Below are 24,391 nucleotides of genomic sequence, written 5' to 3' on the forward strand. Positions count from 1 at the left end.
GATTTTAGGATCTCGTTATCTATCAAGTATATTTTAGAAAAGAATACGTAACCATTGAACACAGTATGAGTAGACAGGGATACAATGCTGTAAACCAATGTAAAAGGCAACTTGAGAGGTATGGGAAATGGCACATAGAAGAAGTCATTTTGCAGGAGAATTCAAAACCAGATACTTGACAGCACTGCAGAAGTTGTTTCTCTCCCCCACAGGCAGAAGATGAGTTTGTATACTGGCCAAGTCGGGAAGAATCCATGAACTGTGAGGCCTTTACCGTCACCCTTATCAGCAAAGACAGACTGTGCCTCTCTAATGAAGAACAAATTATCATCCATGACTTCATCCTTGAAGCCACACAAGTAACCTAAACCTCATTTCCCCCATGATAGATAGCTCCATCAGAGCCGTACCTGGGCCCTGGATCATCACTCTAAGTAATAATGAAGGCATTGAATAAGATTTGGGAAATGGACACATTTAAAACTTTTGCTTCCTTCAAATATTTGCTTTTTATAGCTGGAGAGATGAAGTGTAACAGTTCTTCTGATTGAGCATACAGGTAGCTCTGCTGACCCAATTATACCAACAGAGCTCCGTATTTTCTTTGCCATCAGAAATGTGAGCCTTGCAGTGTGTTGCGGAGATGATAATACTTTGTCGGTTTTTTGGGAAACGTTTTGAAGTGTGCTATCTGCCATCTTATGGGGTGGATAAGAGTGGGGGCTCTTTTATACAGTCATTTAAATGTTTCCCTAGCTCCCCTTTTTAACCTCCTTGCATTTTATAAAAAAAATAAAATAGGTAGGAGGAAAGAATCCTATAATTTAGCGTCACTTGAAGTTTCTGCCTGAACAAAATGGGATTCTACTGTTTCATTATCATGACCTGCCAGTTTTTTAATGGCAGGGCCCCGTCCCCCGACCCTGCCCACCTAGTGTGCCAGTTTAGTTATTCTGCAGAATTATCTATAATGTACTTTCTCAGGAGCAAGTTTCAGTTCACTGGATTACAGAACATAATAAAGTCAGAGATGGGCTATGACTTGTGTTGTGTTGGTTACAGGATGACTATGTCCTAGAAGTTCGGCACTTCCAGTGTCCCAAATGGCCTAACCCAGATGCCCCCATAAGCAGTACCTTTGAACTTATCAATGTCATCAAGGAAGAGGCCTTGACAAGGGATGGACCTACCATTGTTCATGATGAGTATGTATCTGTTTAATTTTTTTCTTTTTTATTGTACTTTAGATGAAGGTTTACAGAACAAACTAGCTTCTCATTAAACGATACACATATTGTTTTATGACACTGGTTACCAACCCCACGACACGTCAACACTCTCCCTTCTCAATCTTGGGTTCCCTCTTACCAGCTTTCCTGTCCCCTCCTGCCTTCTTGTCCTTGGCTGGTACGCCCCTTTAGTCTCATTTTGTTGTATGGGCCTGTCTGATCTTTAGCTGAAGGGTTAGCCTCGGGAGTGACTTCATTACTAAGCTAAAAGGGTGTCTGAGGCTATACTCTCTGGGTTTCTTTAGTCTGTCAGACCAGTAAGTTTGGTCTTTTAGGTTAGAATTTTGTTCTACATTTTTCTCCAGCTCTGTCTGGGACACTCTACTGTGATTCCTGTCAGAGCAGTCGGTGGTGGTAGTCAGGCACCATCTAGTTGTACCATGTTTCTTCATTTTTAAATTCAGACATTTTTCTTGTTGGATTGCTATAGTGGGAGAAAGGTATGAAAAGAACCTACCCCTTCACTCAGTGTGACAGTCCGTCTTCTTTCTAATGTGTACATGTGAAGAGTACCGTGCTTCTGTTTACATTTTACCGTCTCCCGCAAACCTTCCCAAGCTCCAGGTCCTCTTAGTGTGTGTGCTCCGGAAAGCAGAAGCACTATTACATCTTAGCCCACGGAAGTATACTTGCAGGCTTCTGGAGGCTCTACATTTAAATAACACGAATACTTTCATTCTTTGTAAAATCCTTACACTGAATTTCAGCAAACACTTGTCAGGGAAAAGGAAGAATCCTTTTAAAATACTGTTTGGTTGATTAATAGAGATAAAGTTACTATTATTAATGATAATTAGTTTACGGTGTGTTTAAAAGTTTACAGTATTATCTTTTGGGATTTAAAGGTAAAGAATATGACTCTCAAAGAAAACAAATAATTTGCCCCTGGGTCACAGAGATTCTAAGTATCAAAAAAGTATTAAAACCCAGCCTCTTTTCACTTTAATAAGAGAGAAATGGTCATGTGTATCTTATGATGAATATATATTTCAGGTCAATCTTCATGGCTAGAATCAACCTGTAAGTCAGTTGTGTAACTCCAGATCGTTTGGGATCTAACTAACCTCTGGCCAGTGTGGCACCCATTATAAACCCTAATTTCCATTCTAATTCAGAGGTAGCTCTCTTGGTCAGCAAATTCTCTCTGTGTCCATGAGTTCATTACATTGTTGCCAACCACATTAGTAGCATAAGATATTGGTACATTGGAAAGAAGAGCTTATTGTTAAGTCGTTTGTTTTCCTTGAGCTAATGCTATAACATGAAGTGCACCAAGGCTCTCAGCCTGGGTCAGCGCCTTCCTTCCGCTCGGGACTCCTACTCTCCTGCTTGAAGTGAGAGGCCCTGGTACCAGCTGCTTCCGAAGATTTTTGTGGCCTTTCCTAAGAAGCAGCGACTGTTTCCGAATGTTGGCCTGACTCTTGATGTAGGATTGGAAGAGCGCAGCAGTTGAGGTTTTAGTTACACGGTAAGATGCCTGGAAATGTGACAACCACCCAGCAGTTCTTAATAGCACAGATAAACCCAGACTTAACTGGATCGTTGCTATGACTCTATGAAGCTTTGTGCTGTGTAGGCATAACATAAAGTTACAGCTTTTCTAGAGTTTGGCCCACAAACCTGGATCAGCTTTTCAAATGCCTTCTGCATTTTACCAAACCCATTGCCATTGATTCCAACTCGTAGTAACCCTATAGGACAGAGTAAAAGTGTCCCATAGGGTTTCCAAGGAGCGCCTGGTAGATTTGAACTCCTGACCTTTTTGGCTTCACTGCATTTTACCAGTATTTAATCAATTCAGTACAAATTGTAATGCCGCTGCCCAGTTCTGTGACCGATTTTGCTGTTATAGAAGCACTCACCAGGATTTTGTCCCGCCATCGGTAATGCAGCTGGTCGTATAGTTCCTGAGGGGGGCAGGGATGGACGAACACTGTGGTTAGAACTGAGTTACTTATCTGTATTCAGCTTTTGGGTATATTTGTGTTAGTCTGTGATTTTTATTTTATGCCACATGTAAATACATCACCCCTGGGATTTAGCAAGGGCACCTTGTTGTTAGGCCTACACAAGAAAAGCAGCCTGAACTAGTGGATTGGCAAATGTAAACACGTACAGGTTGGCTGGATTAAAAGCCACCTAAAGAAATGTGTTCATTCATCTACCTGCCCTCTTTAGGGGATAAGTGACTCCACAGAAATTATTTTTCCAAATTAAAGAGTTTTTTTTTTTTTTTAGCTCCAGTGCAATACTCTGAATGCCAGTTAATTTTCAGTCTCCATCTTACCTGCTTTTTGCACCTTTAAATGTCCCACAAATGCCTAAAATTCAGCACATCCAAAAGCAAACCCAACACCTCCCTGACCTCTCTTCCAGTGCCTCCATCTACTTAGTTGTACAAACCAGGGTCTTCCCTCACCCCCACATCTAATTGGCCACCAAGTCTTGTTGATACTCTCCGTTCTTTCAATATGCTTTTCAAATTCTTCTTCTGTATGGTCTAAGATTGCTTCCCCAGCTATCATCCCACTCCTCCATGGAAGTACTTCCTGTAGGCCACCTTGCCCCTGCAAGTACTATTTCTTCTGAGCGTGCATTTCCAACAGTTCAAAAGTCACTTCCTCTTGTCAACCGTTTCAACTCATCCCAGAGATGAACCCGTTAACACACATCACATCCTTACCAATGGATTCCAGCTATGTGTCACTCCTGCTCATCATATTATAGCTTGGTTTGCATGACTGCTGCCCCCACAGTGCTGAGGCCAGTGATGGTAAATTATTCATCCCAGACTCCATAGGGTGAAGCCCAATGCCTGGCACACAGTAGGTGCTGAATAACTATGTGAATGAAGGAGCACTGTGCCTCCAATTGTGATGACTTGCAGACTGTTACACTTACCACTACGTGAACTGTTGCCCTGACAGCTTTACTTTTTGTCTCCCTTATCGTCCAAAGTCATTTTGCTTGTGAACCATAAAGCCAATTTACGAAGTTTTAAGCTCTGTTAGAAGCAGGCATAAGCAGGCTTGGAGATATCTTTTTGGTTTGCATAAAGATCCTGTTAACATCTCCTTTGAGGGCCCTCAGCTATGTGCCAGGTGGATGAAGCTTCTAGATAAATGATCTAGGGATAAATTCCTCACCAAAAAGTAAACAAATTCTATTTGATGACAGGCACAGCTTAAAAGCAAACTGCTTCATTCTTGGCATCCTATATTCATCTATCATAGAGTTTTCGGTTCAGACACTGAATCTACACCATTACTGTTGAATTTTAAAACACAGCATATATTCCTGCAGAAGTTTGGAATGTAAGCCTAGCTCTGACCATCATATGAGATATTCTTCCCATTACTCACTGAATGAAGAGTAGTTCCCTGTGCAAATACTTAATTATTCCCTCTAAAGATATATCTTTCGCCCTATTGGATATCATGGCAGGTTAATCTCATTAAACAGTTCTCATATGTGATCTGAGTATGCACATATCTGTATACGCATATGCAGGTATATGACTGTATGCGTATATAAAGCACACGGACACAGTTACGGAGACCTCAGAGACATAACCAAACACTTCGCAGGACTGGTTTTCTGGGTTTGAAGTATTAGGAGGACCAGGGTCTCTTGGGGCATCTTGGTAAATTGGCATGATATAGTTCATAAAGTTTATGTTCTACATCCTATTTTGGTGAATAGTGTCTGGGGTCTTAAAAGCTTGGGAGTAGTCATGTAAGATTCAACTCTTGGTCTCTGCTCATCCAGAGTAAGAGAGAAAGAAAGAAACCAAAGACTTAAAGAAGAAACTAGTCTGCAGGACAAATAGCCTACACGAACCATGGCTTCATCTAGCCTGAGACCAGAACTAGATGGTGCCTGACTACCACTACCAATAGATGGACCCTGATAGAATGGGAGAAAAAGGTTGAACAGAACCTCAAATTCCACATGCCCCCCTCCAAAAAAAAAAAAAAAAAAAAGCAGACATACTCTACCGGATGAGACTGGATGACTCCCCTGGACTACTGCCCTGAGATACACTTTAAACCTTGAACCGAGGTCACCCTGTAGCTACAGATTGGCTCACAAAATAATGAATATCACCCATAAGTTCTGTGCTCCTTTAAAAAAAAATCACCCGTATGAGAGACTAAATGGTCAACAAGTCCTTTAAAACAATGAGAATGTAAGGGGGCAGAGAAACTAGATGAATGGAAATGGAACAACCAGAATGGGAATAACGAGAATGCTCACACATTGTGAAGAATGAAACCAATGTTACTGAACAACTTGTGTAGAAATCGTCGAAAAGGAACCTAAACTGCTGTGTAAACCTTCACTGAAAGCACAATAAAATATTTTTTTTTAAATGTCATCTGAGGACTTCTGGTGGGGAGTCCCCCATTGTTTACACTGTTCATTCTCATTCAACTCAAGTAAGCAAAAGTTCTTTGGGGTCCTCAATTTTTTTTTAACCTAGTCCTGAGATCAAAGAATTTGCAGACAGCTAAAATATTCTATGGGAGGCATAGAAACATACGGACCGATTTCTGTACCAACCACTGCAAAGACAGCCACAAATCATAACTAACTTAATGAATATAAAATGCCTTACATTCAGTTGTTTCATTTAACCCTAAAAATCACCTAACTAGAAAGGTAATTTCAGGATCCCCATATGACATCTGCAAAAACTGGCACAGTAAATTTAACTTACTAGGACCTGTGCGCACACACAGTAAGTATCACACCTAGGACTGGCTACATGACTTGTGAGGCCCAGTGCAAAATGAAAATGCAGGGCCCCTTTTTTCCCAAAAAAACAGCAACGGCAGGGCATTAAACCATGTTCAGGGCCCTTCTGAGCAGGGTCTAAGCATGGGGCACTGTGAGACTGCATGGTGGCAAGCCCAGGAAGCAGACGCTGGGCAGGGCCAGTTGTCAAGCCCAGACCTGTGTGATCCCGCAGCCCATGCTGAGGACCAGCAACTACTGCCTCCCAGTGGGCCTTCACAAGGACAACTACGCTCATCTCCTTTGCTTTTTTGGACCTTGTTTTAATTTTTTCTTACTTTATTTTCTCACTTACTTCCCTAGTTTTCTTTTTAAACCTTTGAATTTCTTAAAGTCCTATGGAAGGCTTTTTTGTGTTTCCGCTTCTTCCCCAGTACTGATACACATAGTCATGCTTTAACTTTTTGTTTTCCTCCCTGCCCTAATGATTTCTGGGGGAAGCTGCACTCCAGTCTGGATTAAATTCTTGGTAATGATTTAAAATACAAAAGCACTTAAAATTCCTATGAAACAGTAAAAAAAAAAAGATTAAATGGGCATAGATATTATGCACACTGACCGTACAAGGAACCTCAATGTGTTTTTAAGTGAATATAAACAGAGCAAACTACCAAAGTAGTGACAAACTACCAAAGCCATTGAATTTCCATACAGTTCTTGTTTTATCTCAGTTATAAATGACTCATATCACTATTTCACCAAACCCCTGTAGTTTTAAGTGCAAATCCATGAAACTCAACAAACATCCTTTAATCCAGCTTAATTCCTGAGCCTCTGAAAGAGAATGGCGTTTATTTTTCCAATCTTCTTTCATTATAATACTTGGTATGTAGAAGATTCTTAAAAGTATCTTTGGACAGAGAATCCTTGATGAAGCGGGAGAAAAGTGGGATGCAGACCTCAAATTCTAGTAAAAAGACCAAACTTAATGGTCTGACTGAGATTGGAGGGACCCCAGAGGTCATGGCCCCTGGACTCTCCGTTAGCCCAAAACTAAAACCATTCCCAAAGCCAACTCTTCAGACAAAGATGAGACTGGACTCTAAGACATAAAATGATGCCGGTGAGGAGTGTGCTTCTTAGCTCAAGTAGACACTTGAGACGATGTGGGCAGCTCCTGTCTGGAGGCGAGATGAGAAGGCAGAGGGGGACAGGAGCTGGTGTGTATAAGTTTTTGCACTAGAAACTGACTTGAATTGTAAACTTAAAGCACAATTAAAAAAAAGAAAAGGTATCTTTGTATTTGATTTGACTTAGTTTCTAGTCATGTTGAAAGTCTTATTAATGAAGGTACTTCCTCTCAATGTAAGTACTTATTTGAAGTAGCTAAGTATGAGAAAGGCAACCCAGTGAAAGGCCAGAGGAATCCCACAGGAAGTACTGGCTCTAACAAAAAGTCATATTATCTGACTGGCTACAGATAGCTTTAATGAATAACTAAGAAAAAAAAAAAGTCTGCTTCACTAGAACTGATTAAGCAACGGTAAACTTCTCCCCTTCCTGAACAAAAATACAAATGATTAAAAAACAAAAACCTAGCTATGCTACAGTGAAAACGAACTCAGTACTGTTTAGAATCATGAGAAAAGAAAACATGAATGAGTGAAAAACATAGTAAATCAACTACTATAGCAAACACCGTAAGATTTTAAAGTAATATCCTCAGAGATCTAGAGGATGGCTCTAGGAAATTAATTAAGAACATGTATTATGTTCTTGGATCAAGTAGACACTTGAGACTATGTTGGCATCTCCTATCTGGAGGGGAGATAAGAGGGCAGAGGGGGTCAGAAGCTGGCAGAATGGACACGAAAAGAGCATGGAGGGAAGGAGCAGGCTGTCTTATCAGGAGGAGAGCAATTGGGAGTATATAGCAAGGTATATATAAATTTTTGTATGAGAGACTGACTTGATGTGTAAACTTTCACTTAAAGCACAATAAAAATTAAAAAAAAAAAAAAAAAAAAGGAGCCCTGGTGGCATAGTGTCAAGAGCTTGGCTGCTAACCAGAAGGTCGGCGGTTCAAATCCACTAGCCATTCCTCGGAAACCCATCCTCGGAAACCCAATGGGGCAGTTCTACTCTGTCGTACAAGGTCTCAATGAGTTGGAATCGACTCAAGGGCAACACGTTTAGTTTTTGGTTTTATTGAGGTCCTGACCAATGCAGTAAGAGCAAAAGATCTAAGATATAAGAACAATAAAGACTGAAAAGAGACAAAAGTGGTATTACTGGCAGGTAAATATGTGAACAACTACCTAGAAAATCCACAAATACAACTTAAAAGGGTTCACCATGTGAAAATCCATAATTCCCTGTAAATCAACTAAAACCAAGCAGAAAATGCCCTAAGAATGGGTCATCCTTAGGAGTAACAGAAACTCTAAAGTACCTAGGAATCAACTCAAAAATAAATTGATAAAGACTATGACGAAAACTACAGAACTTAATTGAAAGCTATAGAGACCTGACTAAAGGCAAACCCTCGTGGTGTAGTGGTTAAGTGCTACAGCTGCTACCCAAAAGGTCGGGCAGTTCTACTCTGTCCTATAGGGTCGCTATAAGTCAGAATTGACTTGAATTTTTTGCTTTTAAATGGAGAAAAGCTATCATGTTCATAGACAGAAAAACTCAAAATTGAAATGATGTTAATTTCCTCAGATCTGTCTATATATGCAATGCAACCTCCTGGAACTCTTAACATTTAGTGTCCCTTGGTTTTAAAATTAATATGAAAAACAATAAATGCAGAAACAGTCAAGACAATTATGGAAACTTACCTTATCAGATAGCAAGGCTTATCAAAAACCTGTAGGAATTAGAACAAATGTGTGGAGGTGCAAAAAACGGAGAGCTTAGAAACAGGCCAGGGAATTTAATATGTGATAGACTAGACAGCTCAAGTCAGGGAAGAGATCAGACTATCCCACAGAGGGTATCAGGAAGATTAGTTATTCTTTGGAAAAATAACTAAAACCAGGCTCCTACCTTACATCCAAACAAGAATTAGATTTGGATGAATTGAACAATTAAATGTAAAAAATAAAATCTGAAAAATACATAGCCTTTAAAACACTGGATAAGAGAAACCATTCTCAAAGATTCTTAAAAAGCCAAACTAAAAGGTTGGTGTAAATTTGATTACACCTAAACGATGCTTTAGTGTAAAAGAAACTACCACAATGTTAACAGAAACCAGATACTAGAAAAAATACAGACAACATAAAAAAACTACGAATCCATTTGAAGGAGGCAAACCTGATAGAAAAAATGGGCAAAGTATATTAATAGGCAATTTCAGAAGAAGAAATAGAAATGGTCAATAAACATAAAAAGATATTCAACTTCCTTGGAAATCAAGAAAATGCAAATTAAAAACAAAAGTAAGATACAGGGTTTTACCCGTAAGATTGGCAAAACATTTAAAGTTTAAAATGATGAGAGGAAAGAAGTACTCTCACACTAGGAGGCGTATAACAGGTAACAGACACTTGAGGGAGAAATTTAGGAAACACCTGTATAACTGAAAACGGGCATACCCATGACTTAGCTATTCTATTCACGGTATCTGCTCATGTGCACAAGATACAAACAAGCAAAGTGACATTGACAGTAGAATGAGTGAAATCCAACTGTTTGGTATACACGCAGCAGATGAAAAACTGAGCTAGATCAAAATGTCCTGATATACCATAATCTGGAAGTCTGTACCTAAATAGATAAACTGTTTTACCTCTAGATAGGTTACCTCTAAAGTTGGGGTGATAGTTAAGGGGGCCTTTGCTCTGTTTTGTATTAAAGATGTAAAACATCTGTCATGTTTTCATTTCATTTATGAATGAATTCAGAAACTGCACATTTAATAGTTTTTTAAAAGAAAAATGGGCACTAAACCTCAAAACCAAAGCCGTTGCCATCCAGTCAATTCCAATTCATAGCAAGCCTACAGGGCAGAGTAGAACTCCCCCTTAGGGTTCCAAGGCTGTCATCTTTACGGAAGCAGCCTGCCACATCTTTCTCCCACAGAGTGGCTGGTGGGTTTGAACCACAGAGCTTTCAGTTAGCAGCTGAGCACTTAACCACTGTGCCACCAACCCAGCAACATTATCTTCAACAATTCATCTAATCCATCTATTTTCTCATCACTAAAATGGGAACTATGTGCAATCACAGGTTCCCGTGAAAACTGAAGTTGCCAACCTGCCCTGATGAAAAAGTCCCCTTTCATTGTTCATGTTGTCTTAGTTATCTAGTGCTGCTATAACAGAAATACTGCAGGTGGATGGCTTCAGCAATAAGTTTATCCTCTCACAATCTAGGTGGCTGGGAGTCCAAATTCAGGGTGTCGTTTCCAGGGTAAGGCTCTCTCTCTCTGTTGGGTCTGGAGGAAGGTCCTTGTCACCAGGCTTCCCTTGGACTAGGAGGATCTCAGTGCAGGGACCCCAGGTCCACAAGATGCGCTATTCCCCTGGCTCTTGTTTCTTGGTGGTTTGGGTCCCTCTGTCTCTCTACTAGCTTCTCTCTTTTATATCTCAAAAGTGATTAGCTCAAGATACAACCTAATCTTGTAGACTGAGTCCTGCCTTGTTAACAACTACCTCTAATCCTGCCTCATTAACATCAGAGGTGGGATTTTACAACACATAAGAAAATCATATCAGATCACAAAATGGCGGGCAATCATGCAATACTGGTAATCATGGCCTAGCCAAGTTGACACACACTTTTGGGGGGACACAGTTCAATCCATGACACACATCTAAGCCGCTTTCTTATGCGAAGCAAAGATAACCACCATTTATTTCTCCAAGCATTTTCATAGAAAGTGCTCTCATTTGAAAAGTTCTACTTTAGTGCCATAAGTAATTACTTAATATCAAATACTTTTTCATATTCCTCTGTCTGACTACATTTTAAGACATATATTTCCATTTTTATTCTTGATATTTTGTAAGTTCAATTTAGCTATTTGGAATTGTTAAAAAATATTTCATTTTTCAGAGCCTCTTGCTACTTGTTCAAGAGCCTATAGTTAAAGGTTCTCTTACATACTGTATATTTAGTGCAAATAGTGCGCACCTTCTACATTTGTTTGCCAACTGTGCCCTCCCCGCAGGAGGTATTTTTGTAAAAATTAGCAAAGTGCACTTAGAAAAATCCTTCGGGGTGGGGGCAAGGTGGGAGTGGCTGGCAAACACAATGTAGAAGGTGCAGATTACTTGTGTAAAAATACGGCTATTGAGGTTCTCCTCTATCATTTGTCCTGCTGCACAACCCAGCTCCTCCTCGTCATCACCAAATCTCCTATAGTCCTCCCGAGTCTAACTCTGAACCCCTCAGTTCACGTTATGTATTAAGCTACGTATCTGATAAACCAGCTTGGGAGATTTCATGCTCATAAACAAATGTCACCTTTGTGCCAACTTCCAAAGCTCTCCCCTGTCCAGCATTTCATTCATTTGTCTTCTAGATAGATGTCAATGCAATCTGCTTGACTTCTGTGACTATACGTGTTGGTAGTTCTGTTCCAGTACACCCAGTCCCTCAGTGAGTCTGAAAGACCATCACTGTCGTCTCCTTTCTCCCCAAGGTATGGAGCAGTGTCAGCAGGAATGCTGTGTGCCCTTACCACCCTGTCCCAGCAGCTGGAGAATGAAAATGCTGTGGATGTTTTCCAGGTTGCAAAAATGATCAATCTTATGAGGCCTGGAGTATTCACAGACATTGTAAGTAGTTTGCTTATTTGAGAAACCTGAACAACATCAGCTAAAACTTGGTCTCACACTTTAGAGCAGGGGCTCTCACCTGGGGGTGATTTCCCCTCAGGGGATATGTGGCAATTTGCGGGGATGGGGGTGTCATAACTGGAGCCGTGGGCAGGGGGTACTACTGGTATCTACTGGGTAGAGGCCAGGGATGCTGCTAAACCTCCTACGATGCACAAGATAGCCCCCTAACAACAGAGAATTATCTGTCCCAAAATGTCAGTAGTACGAGGTTGAGAAACCCTGCTTTACAATATGGTGTTTCTCTAGTTTGGATTCTCCATATTCTTAATCACTGTTAACACTGAGAATCAGTTCAAAGCTACCAGAGGTCAAAAGGACATCAAGGAGATGCATCTATTGATTAGAAAGGATTCAGTGATTTAAAAAAAAAAAAAATTCTCAGCATTCTCAGCATAAATTTATATTCCGTGTTCTTCACAATTACAGTCTAAATGGTATTTCTACCTTAGACGAAATGGCGAAGCTGCTCATTGGCTTGGTGTTGACGGAAACTGTTTCTCTTGTCTTCCAGGAACAATACCAGTTTGTCTACAAAGCGATGCTCAGCTTGGTCAGCACTAAGGAGAACGGCAACGGCCCCACGACAGTGGACAAAAACGGTGCTGTTCTGACTGCGGAGGAGTCAGACCCTGCCGAGAGCATGGAATCTCTAGTGTGACTGGGATCCTGAAAGGGCACCTAATTCGTAAGACTTCTGAAGACTGAGAACTTTTTTGAGGCCTTTTTTGCCAGACTCTAGGTTATACGATAACAGTTACTTTTTTACACTGATAAAAGTTTTGATATTTATTTTTTGCCATTTTATGTCTTAATGGTATCCTACTGGGCACCTGCACCTCTGTTCATCTCACACAGTGAAACACAGTTTTCCCTAGTTTGCACTATATGATCAGTGTTACTGCCTATAATCTGATACTAAAGCAAACCCTGATGTGACATTCCATGATGATAGACATGCTACTTTTTAGTTCAGTACAGTGAAGGTCTTTGTTCCGACAGTGAATCTTAATTTCATGATACTATTGCTAACGCAGCTGCGTTCTAATAGCAGGCAATGCCGTGCTTCTCCTCAGTCTTCCTCTCCTGTTTTTTGAGGCATCGTTGACTACTGTATGCCTTCTGTGTTTCGGCGGAGTGGGTGAGCATTGTTGCCTTTTACAGACTAGCAGGCTACTGGGAGGTATTAAAAAGGTCTGTCAATCTCATGGCCTTGAAAGAGTTCCATTGACCATGGTTAAGACATCCCTTAAAAAAATCAGAAGGCACAAGAGTTGCTTCCTGTGAACATCACATATTAGTTACAAGGTTATATTCACAGCTAAAAGTTAATGCCCAATTGTGTCAAAATAAAGGATAACTCTGTATTACAGTTTTCACAGTAGCTATGTGAACAGTGTGTGTTCTTTCTATTTTGACTTTCTGAAAATAGCTACACCCGAAAATCAGGGCTCTCTGTTACAACAGAGAGATGGCAGTACTTTACACAACTCAGTTATGAAGCTCTTTAGTTATTCTCTGTTAATGCTTCTTGTTTTATACCATACCATACCTCGCGGTCAGGTGGAGGAATGAAAATTTCGCAAGTGTGTGATTTTGAAACTAGTCCTTGGAAAAAAAACCCCAGCGCTCGTATAGCGATCTAGTTAGAACTACCTATATAGTTAACATTCTTTTCTTTGCCTTTATGCCAAATGTTTCATAACAAACTTTCTAATGACTTACATTCTTGTACTTTAAGATTAAATTGAAAATACTGTATTAGCAAAATCTTGGGTCTATCTAAACTCCTCCACACGGATAAATCTGATGTGGAGAAAGAATAGTGGATGAAAGGTGGTATCTACATTTTCCAGTAGTTTGTAAGAGAGAGAGACTACTTTGTACACGCTGGTGTAGTTTAGGCTCCAGAACAGAAACACTTCAGTACGAGAGGCTGGTACTCATTCCACAGGACCCCGGGAAATTAGCCGGGCCGGGCTCCGGAGCCATTCTCACACTGCGGTGCACAATGAGTTTAGAACCATTAATAAAACGTTTCAGTCCAGTCTGTTAGAAGAATAAGCTACTTCCTGAGATCTGTTTCTTTTGTTTGCTTTTGAGGGACAGCTTCCGTCAGAAGTAAAATCATCCCCTGAAGGACTGGACCTATTAAGTATAGGATCCTGTTTACTTTTCATGTGACTAAACGGCAACAAATACGCCCCTCTGGCTGCTATCATACTGTTTGGGTAGGCATTAGAACACTAATGATGATCAGCACTGAGGTTCTATCTATCTTGACGTTTGCCGGAGTGGTGCTGGAGGACCACAGCTGCTAAGGAGAGAAGGAGCTACGGGCCGTGTCCAAGGGTTCCAAGGCACAGGACAGGTCAGCAGAGTTTCCATAAACTACATAACTTCCCAAGGTCGATCTCGTCTTTTCACCACAGGTTCAACAACACAGAACAGTCTCACTGCTTTCCGAGAACTGTGTAGACTAAGCTTAAGGTGTTCAAATGAGCAACGTTTGTTAAATTGTAGGTACAGCTTTACAGCCCATCTGCTCACCAACACATGGGGTCGCCACGAGTCGGAGACAACTCAGCAGCAACTGGTTTGGTTTGGCTTTTTGGCTCCCGTCAGAGACAACACAAGGCAGGTCTACCTAGCACTTAAGAAGAGCTTAAACGCAGCAGCACTACCCCTCCCGGAAGGCTGGAGGTAGTCATCGAGGGAAAGGTATCATAGCACCAGCTAGGTTTTTCTTACTCACTGAATGGGTTGTACAGAGTATTGATAGAAGCTCATTCATTTCAGTAGATGGCACAGTGGGCTTCACTTTTGGAAGTTAATTTTCAAGTTGAGGTTCGTGGTCCTTTCAGTAATTTTTTTGTTAATAAAATTAAACATTGGATATAAGACAAATAGCAAGTATTTTCCTTCTATACTCAGCCTTCACATTGACTGTTCAATTCATGGAAATGTATACCCTCCAATACAATCCTGTGACTGTCTCTTACAGGGTATCAGAATCACGATAACAGAAAAAAATGGCTAGTAAATAGGGTGGGGTACTATAAGAACGGTTTAGAAGTTTCCCGTGAGCGGTAATGTATCTATAGCAGGCTTGAACCAAAGTCTACAGATCCTGGCCCTCTGAACTGTGAGCAGTTGCTCTTGCTCATCTTGCCAAGTTTGTCTAAACACTGAGGATAGTTACATTCAGCAATTCCTCACACTCACCAGAGTGTATCCTCACTATTACTTTCCATTTGTAATTGGCAAAAATGTGCTTGGATCTCTCCAGAGGCAGTTTCAAAGACAGTGTTTTCTTTGAGACATAAGCACATTGCTTAACTACGTAGCAAGGTTATTAGCACTTGCACTCAGGGGGGAAAGGAAATAGCTATTGCAAATCAATCAATGTGTGCTATTTTATTGAAAGGCTTTTTGCATGTCTGAGTTTAGTGCTAGGTAAAAGATGCACACATCACACAAAATTGAAATTGCAATGTTTGGATCAGCTGGCTGTGCTGGACCTCAGAGAAAAGACACCATATTGCCATGAGGACAACTTTTTCATGTATTTGAAAGCCATGGTTTCTTTATTAATATTTAAAAAAAGAAAAAAAAAAAAGGAGCTAATTTCTGAATTTCAAGAAAAATAAGATTCATTTAACTTGGTTTTCCAAATTTTTTATGTCTTGGAGCTTTGAGAGTCCATTTCAAGCAGAAGAGTCCAGCAAGTGTTCAAGGTCTGGCTGTTAGGAGTTTTTAGCCCAGAGTGACACATTGAAATCAAAAAATAACCTTAATTATTTTATAGCGACACAGCACAACTGCCTTGTTACAAATTTTTTCTTAAATGCATATATACTGTATTTAAAATTAACATATAAATACCAGTTTACCAAAGATACATATTACTAATTGTAAGCAAAAAAAGGAAAAAAAAAAAAAAAAACCCCAAAACTCACAATTTAAGAAATAACAATCAAAATGTAGTTTGTGTTAAGAATTTAGCAATTATACTTACTGGAAAATGCATATTCAACACCTGTGTTCTAAAGCATGTTCAAATGGTGCCAGTGAATTTTTGTATGAAGGGAAAATGCCTTTTTTTTTTTAAAAAAAAAACAGCTGTAATTTCACTTAACCCTTTGCGCTTTCCCTTAGTTACCATTTGACACGCGCCACTGGCTTTGCTTATCTCCAGAAGGAAGGCATGCTACAAATAGGAAGGAACTGTTAACAATGATATCTGGCCTCTACTTTGTCTTAGCTGTTAAACTGTTTTTAGTATTTTTGTTAAATATTTGCAAAGGGAAGCATTTTCTACAGAGGATAATTAATTTCAAGAAAAATATCTTGAGTTTTAAGAAATAAACATCTCCAGAAAAGGAGACAGTCGATTTTGTAAAACGTTGCAACTCTCCAACATTTGGGGTAGTGACTCCTTTTTTGTTAGGACATTTGAAACGAGCAAGCAGCCACTGTGTCTAAAGAACTCAGCCTTCACGTTGACTCGTGTTTCTTTCGCTTCATTTTGAGACCGCTAAAATCATTAAAATTGTAAATATTTTGTTGCTTGGATAAGCATCTTCTGGGGACTTTGTATCTATGGTATATAATCATAGAATTTTATATTTTCATATAAAGCTAATTTTTTTCTAGTTTCAACTCCGTCATAGTTTTTTTTTTTTTGTGGTGGATATGTGAATTCAACTGTGTATTGAAGTAGCAAGAACCATCTTTGCATTCCAGAAGAATCCAACGTGTTATTTCTTTGAGGATGTGGTTGTGAAAGTTGGGTTTTCTTTTTAATTCTGTTGACCATTTGTGCAATAGGATTCAGACACATTTAGTCACTGAATACATTTGTTGCATTGACCCATTTGGAAAAAGTGGTTTTTTTGTTTGTTTGTTTTAATTTGTTCAGGGGGGAGGGGTTTTGTAACCTGAAATTTTTCCCTTTTTTCTTCTGTTTGAAACTATATCAAATCATTCTATTATAGTGTTATTTAATATGTAAATTGTATTGCTATACATAAAATAAAGTATGGTTTTTGATGTATTCATTAGTGTTGAGCATTTCTATGAAAATGTCTATATCAAATAAAATTAGGTTACTAGTCTCCTTTAACAAGTCACATGTATCCCTCCCAACCTTCTCACTTTAGTTCTCACGGCAGTGATATCAATGTTAGTGGACATCTCTCCACAGGCAACAAACCGGTAAGAAGTACTTCTGCTGGACTGATTTATAAGCGCTCTTACTGCTTTAAGGAGTAAGCAATGGCAAAGTTTTATCTGCATACTGAATAAATTTCATTCACTTTATGACTCTGCTACTAAGTTGTAAGCAGAATTACTATTTTCTCCAGCGTTATCGACTAGATTTAGAGCAACTTCTTTCTCACTATTCACTATGTAGGATGAAGGATTTGCCCTAGCAAGACCTTGAAGAATCTATGAAATGTATATAGGATTGCTACAATTACTTCTACTCCCAAAGAATTTGGACATTCCCAAAAAAGGGCCCATAGGTCCAGAGCTTGGTATCTTCGGTCCACAATTCTCTCTTAACCTTTAGGATCCCCATATGAGAAGCTCCCTTTACTATCCAGTGCCATTTTTCTCACCATAGGGATAAGAACCAATGCTACATTCTCCTTAAGAAACAGTATTAATCCCTTCCATGGGTACCTGGAAGAAAGACTGAAGCCAGCACAAAAGAATGAAAGACTAAGGATATAACGCTGGTCTTCCCTAAGCTATACCCATGGGGACTCAGTATTCTATATCGCAAGCCAAAACACCAAACCTGTTGCCACTGAGTTTATTCCAACTCATCGTGACCCTAGAGGACAGAGCAGAGCTGCCCCACAGGGTTTCCAAGGAGCAGGTGGTGGATTTGAACTGCCGACCTTTTGGTTAGCATCAGAGCCCTTAACAACTATCACGGAGTAAACCAAATGGATGGCCCATGGATTATATTCAATCTGCTGATATATTTTGTTTAGCCATAATTTTTTAAATTCATACTAATTACCAACATTTTAAAAATAGAGAAGTTTACATTAAAGACCCAGATTTCAAGCTTTTCTCAAAAACCTGGGAGATGTCGGGACACCAGGCTTACGTGCTACGTAGTGATGCCAGCCTGGAGAGGTGCAGCAGTTGCCCCTTTGAGGTGGGGCACGTACTCTCCAGTTCCACAGTCCCCATCACTGCCTACTGCCTTACGTCCAGCCGTCATCAGTTATCTAAATGATCTGCCTGGGCCCTGTGAGCAGTTGTCTCTGAGATACACCATAAGAATTTTAGGGCCATCTGCCCTGATGTCTCTAGCTGGTAAACCAACAACCAAGAGCAGCAGTCAATATGCAAGTATAGGGAAACCTGTGGGACTGCCTTGTTGTTCTGGGTCTCGTGAGTGTTCCACCTTTCGCAGGGTGCAATCTTAACTGCTTTTCTATTGCTCTCAAGTAGTGGAAAATACATGAGTTTTCCTTCTCTGGCAGGTTTCAGCCTTACATGGCTTCTGGCTTCCACAGGTTTTACTGTATTTATATCAGTTTTCCATCATTAAAAGCCTACACAGCTAGCTTGGGTTCCCACATGCCTACCTACCTCTCAGCCCACCCAAAATGAAGCCGTTAGGCAGTGATTAGGGCTGTTCAAAATAACAAATCAGTTTACCCTCCATGGCTTTTACTGTCCAAGACAAAACCCTATACGAGGAAGCTTCATTTCTACTACTAAGACCAAGGAAACCAGAGTACAAAGAGTCACTGGTCCAAAACTCCATTTTCTAACACTCAGTATGGAACTTTAAGAACTTTTAAGATTTACAAACAAGTCATTACTAACCATGCCTGAATTCAGAGACAAGATTAAAAAATATAAAAACTTGTGGCTTTATATGTCTGCCTATGTTGGTGAAATAGCATAAAGGTGCTAGAAGGTACTAAACCAAACCCAGTGCCATCAAGTCGATTCTGACTCATAGCGACCCTGTACGACAGGGTAGAACTGCCCCATAGAGTTTCCAAGGAGCACCTGGCAGATTCTAGCTGCTGACCCATTGGTTAGCAGCCATAGCACTTAACCACTATGCCACCAGGGCTTCCAGAAGGTACTAAGCAAATTAAAATAGGCTTTTGTGATTATGAAGTGAAGTTTGTCAGGGAAGATAATTAGACCAGCAGCTTACCTGAACACCAAAATTATACTATCTTGCTCAAAAATTGAAAGAAGAGGAGGCGGGGCCAAGATGGCGGACTAGATGGACGCTACCGCGGATCCTTCTTGCAACAAAGACTCGGAAAAACAAGTGAATCGATCACATACATAACAATCTACAAACTCTGAACAACAAACACAGATTTAGAGACGGAGAACGAACAAATACGGGGAGACAGCGATTGTTTTCAGAGCCAGGAGCCAGCATACCAGATTTTCAGGAAAAACTAGTTTCCCAGTGATGGCTCAGAGACAGCAGTCCATATCAAACCACATAAAGAAGCAGACCATGACAGCTTCTCCAACCCCCCAAACAAAAGAATCAAAATCTTTCCCAAATGAAGACACAATCCTGGAATTATCAGATATAGAATATAAACTAATTTACAGAATGCTTAAAGACATCACAAATGAAATTAGGCTAACTGCAGAAAAAGCCAAGGAACACACTGATAAAACTGTTGAAGAACTCAAAAAGATTATTCAAGAACATAGTGGAAAAATCAATAAGTTGCAAGAATCCATAGAGAGACAGCATGTAGAAATCCAAAAGATTAACAATAAAATTACAGAATTAGACAACACAATAGGAAGTCAGAGGAGCAGACTCGAGCAATTAGAATGTAGACTGGGACATCTGGAGGACCAGGGAATCAACACCAACATAGCTGAAAAAAAATCAAATAAAAGAATTAAAAAAAATGAAGAAACCCTAAGAATCATGTGGAACTCTATCAAGAAGGATAACATGCGAGTGATTGGAGTCCCAGAACAGGGAGGGGGGACAGAAAACACAGAGAAAATAGTTGAAGAACTCCTGACACAAAACTTCCCTGACATCATGAAAGATGAAAGGATATCTATCCAGGATGCTCATCGAACCCCATTTAAGATCCAAAAAGAAAAACACCAAGACATATTATCATCAAACTTGCCAAAACCAAAGATAAACAGAAAATTTTAAAAGCAGCCAGGGAGAAAAGAAAGGTTTCCTTCAAGGGAGAATCAATAAGTTCAGACTACTCAGCAGAAACCATGCAGGCAAGAAGGGAATGGGACGACGTATACAGAGCACTGAAGGAGAAAAACTGCCAACCAAGGATCATATATCCAGCAAAACTCTCTCTGAAATATGAAGGAGAAATTAAGATATTTACAGATAAACACAAGTTTAGAGAATTTGCAAAAACCAAACCAAGGCTACAAGAAATGCTAAAGGAGATTGTTTGGTCAGATGACCAATAATATCAGATACCAGCACAATACAAGGTCACAAAACAGAACGTCCTGATATCAACTCAAATAGGGAAAGCACAAAAACAAACAAATTAAGATTAATTCTAAAAAATAAATAAACAAAATAATACACATAACAGGGAACCATGGAAATCAATAGATAAAAGATCACAATAATCAAAAAGAGGGACTAAATATAGGAGGCATTGAACTGCCAGATGGAGAGTGATACAAGGCGATATAGAATGATACAAGTTAGGTTTTTACTTAGAAAAATAGAGGTAAATAATAAGGTAACCACAAAAAGGAATATCAACTCCATAACTCAAGAAAAACGTAACGACTCAACTAACATAAAGTTAAACATTATGAAAATGAGGATCTCACAATCTACTAAGAAAAACGTCTCAGCACAAAAAAGTATGTGGAAAAATGAAATTGCCAACAACACACGTGAAAAGGCATCAAAATGACAGCACTAAAAACTTATTTATCTATAATTACGCTGAATGTAAATGCACTAAATGCACCAATAAAGAGACAGAGAGTCTCAGACTGGATAAAGAAACACGATCCATCTATATGCTGCCTACAAGAGACACACCTTAGACTTAGAGACACAAACAAACTAAAACTCAAAGGATGGAAAAAAATATATCAAGCAAACAATAAGCAAAAAAGAAGAGGAGTTAGCAATATTAATTTCTGACAAAATAGACTTTAGACTTAAATCCACCACAAAGGATAAAGAAGGACACTATATAATGATAAAAGGGACAATTGATCAGGAAGACATAACCATATTAAATATTTATGCACCCAATGACAGGGCTGCAAGATACATAAATCAAATTTTAACAGAATTGAAAAGTGAGATAGACACCTCCACATTTATAGTAGGAGACTTCAACACACCACTTTCGGAGAAGGACAGGACACCCAGTAAGAAGCTCAATAGAAACACGGAAGACCTACTTACAACAATCAACCAACTTGACCTCATTGACCTATATAGAACTCTCCACCCAACTGCTGCAAAATATACTTTTTTTTCTAGTGCACATGGAACATTCTCTAGAATAGACCACATATTAGGTCACAAAACAAATCTTTGCAGAGTCCAAAACATCAAAATATTACAAAGCATCTTCTCAGACCACAAGGCAATGAAACTAGAAATCAATAACAGAAAAACTAGGGAAAAGAAATCAAATACTTGGAAAATGAACAATACCCTCCTGAAAAAAGACTGGGTTATAGAAGACATCAAGGAGGGAATAAAGAAATTCTTAGAAAGCAACGAGAATGAAAATACTTCCTATCAAAACCTCTGGGATACAGCAAAAGCAGTGCTCAGAGGCCAATTTATATCAATAAATGCACACATACAAAAAGAAGAAAGAGCCAAAATCAGAGAACTGTCCCGACAACTTGAACAAATAGAAAGTGAGCAACAAAAGAATCCATCAGGCACCAGAAGAAAACAAATAATAAAAATTAGAGCTGAACTAAATGAATTAGAGAACAGAAAAACAATTGAAAGAATTAACAAAGCCAAAAGCTGGTTCTTTGAAAAAATTAACAAAATTGATAAACCATTGGCCAGACTGACTAAAGAAAAACAGGAAAGGAAACAAATAACCCGAATAAGAAATGAGAAGGACCACATCACAACAGAGCCAAATGAAATTAAAAGAATCATTTCAGATTACTACGAAAAATTGTACTCTAACAAATTTGAAAACCTAGAAGAAATGGATAAATTCTTGGAAAAATACTACCTACCTAAACTAACACATTCAGAAGTAGAACAACTAAATAGACCCATAACAAAAAAAGACATTGAAACGGTAATCAAAAAACTTCCAACAAAAAAAAGTCCTAGCCCGGACGGCTTCACTGCAGAGTTCTACCAAACCTTCAGAGAAGACTTAACATCACTACTACTGAAGGTATTTCAAAGCATAGAAAAAGACAGAATACTACCCAACTCATTCTATGAAGCTACCATCTCCCTGATACCAAAACCAGGTAAAGACATTACAAAAAAAGAAAATTTCAGACCTATATCCCTCATGAACATAGATGCAAAAATCCTCAACAAAATTCTAGCCAATAGAATCCAACAACACATCAAAAAAATAATTCACCCTGATCAAGTGGGATTTATACCAGGTATACAAGGCTGGTTTAATATCAGAAAACCATTAATGTAATCCATCACATAAATAAAACAAAAGATAAAAACCACATGATCTTATCAATAGATGCAGAAAAGGCATTTGACAAAGTTCAACACCCATTTATGATAAAAACTCTTACCAAAATAGGAATTGAAGGAAAATTCCTCAACATAATAAAGGGCATCTATGCAAAGCCAACAGCCAATATAACCCTAAATGGAGAGAACCTGAAAGCATTTCCCTTGAGAACGGGAACCAGACAAGGATGCCCTTTATCACCGCTCTTATTCAACATCGTACTTGAAGTCCTAGCCAGGGCAATTAGGCTAGACAAAGAAATAAAGGGTATCCGGATTGGCAAGGAGGAAGTAAAGCTATCACTACTTGCAGATGACATGATCGTATACACGGAAAACCCTAAGGAATCCTCCAGAAAACTACTGAAACTAATAGAAGAGTTTGGCAGAGTCTCAGGTTATAAAATAAACATACAAAAATCACTTGGATTCCTCTACATCAACAAAAAGAACACCGAAGAGGAAATAACCAAATCAATACCATTCACAGTAGCCCCCAAGAAGATAAAATACTTAGGAATAAATCTTACCAAGGATGTAAAAGACCTATACAAAGAAAACTACAAAGCTCTGCTACAAGAATTCAAAAGGACATACTTAAGTGGAAAAACATACCCTGCTCATGGATAGGAAGACTTAACATAGTAAAAATGTCTATTCTACCAAAAGCCATCTATACATATAACGCACTTCCGATCCAAATCCCAATGTCATATTTTAAGGGGATAGAGAAACAAATCACCAATTTCATATGGAAGGGAAAGAACCCCCGGATAAGCAAAGCATTACTGAAAAAGAAGAAGAAAGTGGGAGGCCTCACTCTACCTGATTTCAGAAGCTATTATACAGCTATAGTAGTCAAAACAGCCTGGTACAGGTACAACAACAGGCACATAGACCAATGGAACAGAATTGAGAACCCAGATATAAATCCATCCATGTATGAGCAGCTGATATTTGACAAAGGACCAGTGTCAGTTAATTGGGGAAAAGATAGTCTTTTTAACAAATGGTGCTGGCATAACTGGATATCCATTTGCAAAAGAATGAAACAGGACCCATACCTCACACCATGCACAAAAACTAACTCCAAGTGGATCAAAGACCTAAACATAAAGACTAAAACGATAAAGATCATGGAAGAAAAAATAGGGACAACCCTAGGAGCCCTAATACAGGGCATAAACAGAATACAAAACATCACCAAAAATGATGAACAGAAACCAGATAACTGGGAGCTCCTAAAAATCAAACACTTATGCTCATCTAAAGACTTCACCAAAAGAGTGAAAAGACCACCTACAGACTGGGAAAGAATATTCAGCTATGACATCTCAGACCAGCGCCTGATCTCTAAAATCTACATGATTCTGTCAAAACTCAACCACAAAAAGACAAACAACCCAATCAAGAAGTGGGCAAAGGATATGAACACACATTTCACTAAAGAAGATATTCAGGCAGCCAACAGATACATGAGAAAATGCTCCCGATCATTAGCCATTAGAGAAATGCAAATTAAAACTACAATGAGATTCCATCTCACACCAACTAGACTGGCATTAATCCAAAAAACACAAAATAATAAATGTTGGCGAGGCTGCGGAGAGATTGGAACTCTCATACACTGCTGGTACGAATGTAAAATGGTACAACCACTTTGGAAATCCATCTGGTGTTATCTTAAACAGTTAGAAATAGAACTACCATACAACCCAGAAATCCCACTCCTCGGAATATACCCTAGAGATACAAGAGCCTTCACACAAACAGATATATGCATACCCATGTTTATC

The 24,391-nt window shown here is 39.2% G+C and overlaps 1 protein-coding gene across 4 annotated transcripts in view; it reads left to right on the forward strand.

Annotated features, from left to right (window-relative positions):
- Window positions 1-16,888, forward strand: part of PTPRG (protein tyrosine phosphatase receptor type G) — an 823,034-nt gene extending 806,146 nt beyond the window's left edge. For all 4 annotated transcript variants that reach the window (XM_049861696.1, XM_049861694.1, XM_049861693.1 and 1 more), the window contains 4 exons: window positions 213-359; window positions 1,063-1,205; window positions 11,677-11,812; window positions 12,387-16,888. In XM_049861696.1, the coding sequence (XP_049717653.1) occupies window positions 213-359; window positions 1,063-1,205; window positions 11,677-11,812; window positions 12,387-12,533 (573 nt within the window). In that variant the 3' untranslated portion in view covers window positions 12,534-16,888. The remainder of the gene's footprint in view (window positions 1-212; window positions 360-1,062; window positions 1,206-11,676; window positions 11,813-12,386) is intronic.
- The last annotated feature ends 7,503 nt before the right edge of the window (window positions 16,889-24,391 follow it).

This window comes from Elephas maximus, chromosome 20 (genome assembly GCF_024166365.1).
Source record: "Elephas maximus indicus isolate mEleMax1 chromosome 20, mEleMax1 primary haplotype, whole genome shotgun sequence".
Classification (NCBI taxonomy): domain Eukaryota; kingdom Metazoa; phylum Chordata; class Mammalia; order Proboscidea; family Elephantidae; genus Elephas; species Elephas maximus.